The following is an 8,994-nucleotide window of genomic DNA, read 5'->3' as shown; positions in this document are numbered from 1 at the left end:
ATTTTAAAATTAATTGTAGGACATTAAAATTGTGGGAGGAACTGGATTTGGTAAGGAGAAACAACTGTGAAAGTACAGAAAAGGCAGATGGGTGACCTGGGTTTAGCCTCAGCTCTGCCGATAACTCTCTGGGCAATCCCAGACAAGTGTCTTGGGGTTTTGAGCTACAGTTCTAGGGTCTGTACAGTGAGGAGATTATACTGGACGCGCCCCACAATATAGCTGGTGGAGCAAGAAACACTTGCTTTTTATCCCCCATCATGTAGTGGTTTATAATAGGAGCAAAACCTCCTCAAGAACCTCAAGTGAATACTTAAAAAGTCATACTTTTAAGGAATCCACCAGGTCCTGGACGAGGAAGAGCCTCCTCAGTTCTTTAAGGGTGTTGTTCACGTAGAACTGCAGACAGTCGGTGTACTTCTGAATCTGGTCCTGGGAGAGGGTGATCTCAAGCTCCAGGTAGGTCCTGTCAACACACCGTCCCAAAGAGAACTCTATCAGAGGCAACTCCGAAACAGTTAGGTTTGCCTTCTCTCTGGCTCTGAGGACCACAGCTGAGATTCTCAGGTGTTTACCCAGCGAGTGGGCTGCAGGGTCTGATATACATCCACGTCGCAGGCACTGGGGGACTTGGGAATCATGGCTCTTAGTGAGGTGCTGTGACTATTAGTGTCTTCCACAAATGATAATTCAGAGCCACGGACTGGGCTCAGAGGAAAGTCAGTGCCATCTCTGCTGAATTCCCCTTCCACCCCTGGCCTGCCAGGTGGTTGTGAGTCTTTATTTCTTCTTGGTCATGTAGAGATGAAATTTTGTTTTTGAAAAATTGTTTTTCAGAACATTGCTCATCAAACTATAAAACTTCATTTTTAAATTCTGGAAAGGAATCCAGTTTTTTCCTAGAGAGCCATGACAACTAAGTGACCTGGGTCATATGAAAGAGCTCACTTGTTCTATAAATAGTGTTATTTTCAGTAACTGCACTTTTCATTTGTTCAAATGGCTAAAATTAACTCTTGGGTAGATAAACCAGACTCTCACATGGGCATATCAATCAGTTCATCCTGCTGTTTGGTCTTGCTCCTCCAGAAAGGTCCAGAGTCACACCCTTCCCTCCATCTCCTGTTTTGAGATAGCACCTTGTTGTCTACCTCAGGCTATTGCTAGAGCTATCAAAGTGCTTCCCAACTACAGGAATTGAGATTAAAAGTGTAAAGCAACAGTTGATTTATGTTTTAAGGAGTTTATGTTGAAATGTTATTGCCTTTTTCCTCTTTAGAAAAAAAAATGGAAAAAATACTAATTTACCTAGTTAATTTGCTTTGCTCCCAATCAGTCAGATATTTCTTTAACTGATTAAAACAACTCAGCCAAAGAAAAGGTTTACCTTATAAATGGCTCTCCTTAAGGAAGATAAAGCAGTGGAGCTAATGGTAGTCAGATTCTTGGTCCTGAAGGAGAGTATTAGTGGAAATAAATTAAATGAGAGAAAGTTTCCCTGTAACTTGACAACCCTGTAACTGGGGGCCAAGAAGGTGGCAGAAACATGCCTTTTTTGGGTGGCTGAGAGCAGAAGCGGGGGGCAGGCAGAACTGTAGCATCTCAGGTTGGGGTCACTGAAATAGGTATTGTGATAGCCCGGTAAGTGATACTCCATTTCTCTGCTCTTCCCGCATTTGAGGTGGAACTTGGTAGCCCCATGTTATAGCTAAGAAGATCCATTCACTCTGATTAGAAGGTCAAACACATTCAAAGACAAGCACACTCCATGTGTAACTGACTGAAGCACTACTCAGAGGCTCGGAAGTGCCATCTGATGTCACTGAGCCCTCATAACTGAGGTACTTCTCAGTTTTTGATTAAGCCAACCGGTGAGGATGTGCCAGGGTGAGGCCGTGCCAGGGTGAGGCCAAAGGCATCTCTGGTGAGTGGTGGGCTGGGTGAAAAGCCATTTGGCAGCAGCACCCACATGCCTCGCCCAGGACTCGGAATTGTCCTTGGTTCCAGAGGTGAGGACACCTGCCCAGGGGCCAGAGCCAGAAGGCCACTGACAACAGTGCACCAGGTGACGGGGTTTTCAGAGCAGGTATGGGAACGAAACCAAATACCTAATCCTGGCTCTGTGGTAGCTCCTGGCTGTGTACAATTCACTTTTTCACTCACAAACAGGGATTATAAATTTAATCCTCTGCCTTCTTCACAGAGTTGGGAGGATTGTTGAAACACTCTTTAAATTATAAAGCAGTGTACACAGTATTAGTAATAAGCAAATGTAAAATGTTAAATATACATGTGTCATCTATAAATTTCTATTATCTTTATATTCTATAAATTTATATTATAAAGTTCTATAAATTTGTATTATATATATAAAGTTTACATAAGTATATGTATAACACAAAGTAATTAGTACTAGAGCTAATACTGCAATGTGTTAGAATAGGGTTATAATTGAATTTGTCTTAGAAATTGACTACACATATTCGCTGTTCAAAGACCAGGTGCTGAAGGAGATATGAGGCCTCAGAGAAGCATGACACCAAATGGCCCTGGGAGCAGAACAAGGCAGATGGGAAGGATCCCTGTAGGGGGCAGGACAAGGCCCGGTCCGGCAGGGCACTCACTTGAAAGGGTGGCCCTCGTCGGTTTTCTGCACAGCTTGTAACACAGACTTGTAGATGCGGAAGCTGATGGTGGCCGAGAGCGCAGCAAGGGCCAGGTAGGCCACCACGCTCACCACGCTGAACTGGGTCAGGGAGAAGAGCAGCAGCAGGCAGCTCCCAAACACTATCCCGGTCTGCTTGATGTCCCGCCAGTAGAGCAAGTCAATAGCTGTGGGGAGGAGACACAAAACACACACACTTAGCACCCAACCGCTGCTGGGGTGGGGCGGCTCACTAGCTAAGACCTGGCTGCGGGCCTCCAGGTTCCTACACACAAGTGAGCAGGCGTGGGTGTCCCTGGATCTTCTGTCTTTTCGTTTCTCTTCAGAAGCAGATTTTCCATCCCTTTAGTTGGTTTATAAATTCAGAGATAAGAAAAGGCCACTGAATCTCCAGGGACCTTTCCCTACGCGGCTTCACAAGGCTGCGCCATCTGCTCCGCCGCTGGCACACGTTGATGCCTGCGCCAGAAAGCTTCAGCGGACTCCGCGAACACCTGCGCTCTTCTGTATGGCGTGTTTATGCGCGCACTTGATGCCTGCTGACAAGTTTATGTCTTTGCATGACCCGGCCACGTGTACGCTAGTCATACACAAGTTCCTCTTGCTGAGGAGAGGCAGCAACAAGGAAAATCAGGTTCTGAGGAAGTGAGCGAGGCCACAGATGAGGGAAAGCAGCCAGTGCATCCCGAGTGAGCCAAAACCCGCAATACTGACTTTAAGGAAATGCATAGAGCAGACGCTGAGATTAGGCCGTCCGACAACCATAACTGTTCACTTAAATCCCATGATTTAAAAATCCAGAATTCAAGCGTTAAAATCCATGTCATGTCTAGCATTCAGTTATTACCTTCTTTCAACTTAGAAACAAGATATTCAATTCAAAAGAATAATTTGTGGTATTTCAAAGGATATAAAATGGAAATATTGGGTTGTCAGAAAAGTTATGATGCATTTTTGCGTGAAAAAAATAGAAAAAAGTACGTCATGACTTTTCCATCTAATCAGTATTTCTAATATTCCATTCCCCAGGTAATGACATAAGCAAAGATGTCTTACTGAAGAATGTGCAATTTATTCTTCAATTACGAAAGTGGTGGACCTTTTTATTGATATATAATTGAGCTAGAACATTCCGTAAGTTTAGATGTAGCGACACATTTGTCGCTACTAGAATATTAGTACCATCATAGAGTCAGTTCGCCCCTCTATCAAAATGGTGAGAACATTTAAGATCATGTCTCTCACCACCTTTATAGTCAGCAATAGTATTGCTGACTATAAATTCTAGAATTTAGTCATCTCTAGATGCAAATTTGTACCCAATTCCTGTACCTTCTGTGATCACTTTTTCTACTGTTTCTGCAGGTTTGGTTTTTACATCATCCAGTATTTATCTTTTACTGTCTGGTTTGTCTCACTTAACATAATGCCTTGAATGTCCCTCAGGTTTTTGCAACAAATGGTTTTTTACAGAATGTTAGGTCAAAATTTTCAGAAAGGGAAGGTAAGGTACAAAATTCCCATTTACAACTGAGTAAAACTGGCAGGTGCTCACAATGCCAACCTCATGTGCACTGCAGCTGGAGACACCTGGCTTATAGAATTAGATACCGGTCATTTGTTCCAAAGGAAAATAGAGATGACCCGATTGAAGAGCAGAAAGCTATCACATCACAAAGGCCCATAAGCAGCTGAAAATACAGCAGGAAAGGTAATGTAGGCTGGTGACATGATGCTGGAGAGGGGACATAAGTTGTGTTGCAGAGCAAAGTATTCACCCTTGCCAGCAGACCTATTGAGGGCAGGCTGGAGAATAAATGAGGGTTTTAGTCTTATTTATTTTTTTAAAGATTTATTTATGTATGCAGAACTGGGATACAGGCCAGAGGTGTAGGAGTGGTAAGAAGATTCACCAGAGTGGAGAGTAGAACAGGCAGACTGCTGAAGTACACTGCTGAGGGGAGCAGCAGGTACAAGGGGAGTGGTCTGCTGCTCCATGTGGGTCACCTCCCTGGCAGGGATCAAAATGGCACTAACGCAGCTGTGGCTAGCTTCATAGTGCTGCGCTTAACCTGTTGCACCACCAGGGAAGGGCTCAAAATGAAAGTTTTAAAGGTGAAGAGATCCTTTTACTATAGGCTTAAGATACCCTGGCAATCTGAAATTGGAGAGAAATTTACCTTCAAGCTGATTTATTATCTCTACCCACCACCACCACCAATGTCATGCTTATCTCACAAGTACACCTTCAGGTACAGCAAATAATTTTTCCTCTTTCTTGAATAGGGGTAGCTCTACAAGTAGATTTCTAGGTTTAAAAGACGCATTGCTACTCAAAATCTCTTTTCACTAGTCCAATCACCAGTCACGCTACCTGACATTCCACTATCAGAAATTCATTCCTTCAACTAATTCATTTTATTTTCAAAGTATTTGCTAGTTTTAACACCTTAATCCTAGAATGTGTTAATGTGTTAAAAATTAGCTTGTTACTGACAACAATATATAAATCAGTTGACCAAACGCTTTTCCTCTAGAAATAGTTTGCTGAGAGCATAACACTAAAATAGTATTTTTTCTTTGGGGGAGGCAGAGAAGAGGGATCTTTTGTAAGATATAAGCCTTAAAATTCCCCAGAAACCCTGAAGATTAACAATAGAAGTGGGGGAAGAAGGGAAATCCACAGAAGCTCACCTTGAGGCTGAGTGGATCTGGCAACCCTCAGTAAGCTTTAGCCTACATCAGTGGGGCTAAAAGTCCCTGGGGATCTGGAATTCTTTAGAATTCATTATTTCATTGTAGGAGTGGGTTGACAAGGGGAAGGTGTAGGAAGAAGCCAAAAACATCATCTTTAACTTAAGTATTACCTCTTCCATTTGTTCAGTATTTATTGAGTAAGATCTATGTGCCAGGTTTTGTGCTAGGTGGCAGGGATATTAAAATAAATAAATTGCTAAAAAGGAAAACCTACTTGAATAAGTCACAGTCTTCTATTTTATGATACCCAAAGGTTCAGATACATTTGGAAATACATTAAAAGAGAGCACAACTTGTGCAAAGAGGGTGTGCAGTGGAGGAAGGTACCCCCCTGTGAGAAGCAAGGGGAGAGAACAGGAGATCCTGCAAGTAGCTTTCAGGCAAAAAGGAGATCAAATTCACTTTGCAAGTGAATCTCCACTTAATGAATGGCTTAATGCCCATTAAAAATGTGCCCTCTAGAGAAGCCTTCTGCCTCTCTGGGCACCTATTTAGGCAGCCGAGAATGGCAGGTGCCAGGTCAGGGTTTCATTTGAAGAAACCGTGGGCAGAGTGTCAAGTGGCAACTAAGTACCTAGTTTGCTGTCCAATCATCACACCACAGGAGGCTTCTAATTAGGGAGGTAATAAAAGATTTGTCCTAAAGCAACAGGGTGACTGTACTTTGTGACATGACTGCCCAGTGACAAAGATTCTGAAAGTACTTTCTGATATTACTTCATTAAACCTCACTGTAAGTCCATTACACTGGCACATAGCAGATGAGGAGGCTAAAAGGAAAGGAACTTGTACAATGATTAGTTAGTTGGAGAAGCAAGAGCAATCCCCCAATTTGAAGGTTTTTCTAAAACAGAATAGTTGCCTCTCTCACATACTGTGGTTATATGTTAGGTGAACCCCCAAGGCAGGAAGATTGATTTGGAGCAACTTGGTTCTATTTATATCTACTTTTGGAGTTAGGTATAGAAAGTGTACATTTTTTTCTTTAAGTTAAAAGGAGTTTTGGGCTCTCCCTGGTGGCGCAATGGGTTAAAGCATCGCATTATGAAGCTCTCCAATGCCACTGCAGCAAGAATTGGATCCTGGCTGACCCACATGGCATGGCAGACCTCTCCTGACCCACCCACAGGTCCCCTCAGCAGTGTACTTTGTCAATCTGCCTGTTCTGCTCCCCACTCTGACTCTGGTGAATCTTCTCACCCACCAAACATCTGGCCTGTACCCCAGTTCTGTAAGCATAAATAAAAACAAATCTTTTAAAAAAAGTTAAAAGGAGTTTTTATCAATGGTAAACAGTTATTGGTCATCTGTTTATATAGTGAGCACAGGAATGAAAAGTTCCTCCAAAGCAGCGACAAAATTTTATTATCTCTAAGATCTTGGACACTGCTTTAAAAAATGCTTTATCAATGCTGATATATCTTATGTTTTCAGAGGTTGCAAAAGTCAAGTTCAAGGAAAAGATAGGACAGAAGTAGACGTGGGATGGTTTGTGAATGTGGCAAACAATTAAGGAGATGCAGTAGATAAAGGGAAATATTATGAGGGATTAGTCAACAACATTGGTGACTAATTAATTAGCTGTGGGAGAGGGAGGAAGCACTAGGGGTAAAAGTACCATTTCAAAGCTGGATGACTGATGATCAGAATCAGCAACAAAAAATAGAACATTCAAGGGTGAGCTGGCTTGTGGAAAAGCTGGCACTTGTTTTTAAATCTGCAGATTCTGAAGTGATGACACAGAAGTAGGGCATTTGACACTGCCTGGGGCAGATGGTCTAGGGATCATGGATGAGATGAAGATGACAAATATACATAATACTTGCTTTTTAAATGTGGTAATGAAATGATTTGTTTTTATAGGCTTTTACAGGCTTGAGAGCAGAGGAAGTCTCGCAGAGAGGAGAGACTACAGAATGCAATTTAGGATGAAAATATAGTCTGAGATTCAAAAGAGTGAGTGGAGTTATAAAAAGAATTCTGTCTAAGCTTTCAACTTGGTGTACACACTAGAGTAGTTTGTGACAGTGCCCAGGGGAATTAGTAAGATAACAGAGTGACCAATGAGATGTGAGAAGGACCAGTGGATTAGGAGACTGGCAGGTCACTCATCACTTGGCAGAGAGCAGTGTGCACAGCAGTGGGAAAGGAAGCCATTTGTTATCAAGGTTGGGATGATAAAGAGAAAGGTAGTTTGGGGAATATAGCAAATGGCAAAACTTTAGGTTGAGCAACATCTGGGAATGTTGGTGGAAGAAAGAGGGTAAGGATTCTGGAAAAAAAGGGATCCTTGCCTAAGCAAAGTCTTAGAGAAGTTGGGGAAAGGATGGGATTAGTCTTAGCCTTTCTGTTCAAAGAAAGGAGAAGATGGAAGGGATGGGTGTAAAGAGAGAGATGTCTAGAGACGTATGGATGTGTTGAGAAGTATGGATGTGTAAGGTACATCTACTGAAATCTTATCTGGGAAATGAGTCTTGAGGTCTTCCCGAGACTGAGGTGGACGGTCTTGAAGAGATCAGCAAAGACTTGCATTGTTCAATACAATAATGACAAAATGCACATGAGTACTGAGCCCTGAGGTGTGACCAGTTCCCAGGGAGAAGTGCTTTAAGGGTGAACTGCATGTCAGAGTTTGGGCTCAGTACAAAAAGGTTGGTGTTGCTGAGAGCCTCATATATTAGATATATTGGGTCAAATAAAAATGTCACCCAAATTAATCTTATCTGTTTCTTTCACTTTTTAAAAAAAGATTTATTTATTTGTGCATATAGAACTGGAGTGCAGGCAGAAAAGCAGGAGCGGTGATTATAATTCTATTGGACAGTGCTGATTTAGAAAAAAAAAAAAAGGAAAGAACTGCCAGAATGGAAAGGGGATTCGGTAGAAGGCACAGATCTCTCAGCAATGCAGGCAGAGGGAGTGAAGCCAAATGTTCTGAGTAGCAGTCGGTGAGGCTGACCCAGCAGTAACTGGCACCGGCAGCATGGTCAGAAGAGTAGAAGACCTAGGAGGACAAAATTGACATGGACAACCTCAGGTGCAGGCTGGGAAAGACAGGCCATCACAGTGGTCGGGACCCGCAGGCCCGGAGAATAGCAGTGGCGAAAGAAGACAATTGGCATGTGGTTGGAATGTCTGTTGACTCTGTGGGAAGGCTAGGAAGGGGTGAAATGTTCTCAATCTGCCGTGTAAATGCTGGCTTTTCCACACTTTTATTTTGCTTATAGCGATGCAAACTTGTGTAGGAAGCTTTATAGTGCTCAATCCAGGAAAATGACTAGTTTCTTTAGAACCTTAGAACCTGGGCCTTCACTGGTGGCGCAGCAGGTTGGAGCCCTGCACTGAGAAGCTGAGCCAAGCCGTTACCACTTCAGTGTGAGTTCGATCTCCAGTCCTGGAGGTGACCCACATGATGCAGCAGACCTCTCCTGTCTCACCTGCTGCTCCCCTCAGCAGTGTACTTCATTCCCTCAGCAGTGTACTTCGTTGATCTGCCTGTTCTGCTCCCCACTCTGTCTCTGGTGAATCCTCTCACCACCCCTGCACCTCTGGCTTATACCCCAGAAGCTCAC

At 43.1% G+C, this 8,994-nt stretch overlaps 1 protein-coding gene across 2 annotated transcripts in view; it reads right to left on the bottom strand.

The window, feature by feature from the left end:
* The window catches only part of RTN1 (reticulon 1), a 183,500-nt gene that overhangs the window by 5,032 nt on the left and 169,474 nt on the right, over positions 1-8,994 (bottom strand). For both annotated transcript variants that reach the window (XM_004681820.2, XM_004681821.2), the window contains 2 exons: positions 2,625-2,832; positions 328-466 (listed from right to left, as the gene is read on the bottom strand). In XM_004681820.2, the coding sequence (XP_004681877.1) occupies positions 328-466; positions 2,625-2,832 (347 nt within the window). The remainder of the gene's footprint in view (positions 1-327; positions 467-2,624; positions 2,833-8,994) is intronic.

This window comes from Condylura cristata, unplaced genomic scaffold, assembly GCF_000260355.1.
Source record: "Condylura cristata isolate star-nosed mole 26May11 unplaced genomic scaffold, ConCri1.0 scaffold00013, whole genome shotgun sequence".
NCBI classification, from domain to species: domain Eukaryota; kingdom Metazoa; phylum Chordata; class Mammalia; order Eulipotyphla; family Talpidae; genus Condylura; species Condylura cristata.
Note: the sequence above shows the minus strand (reverse complement) of the source record. Positions and strands in the feature narration are given on the sequence as shown.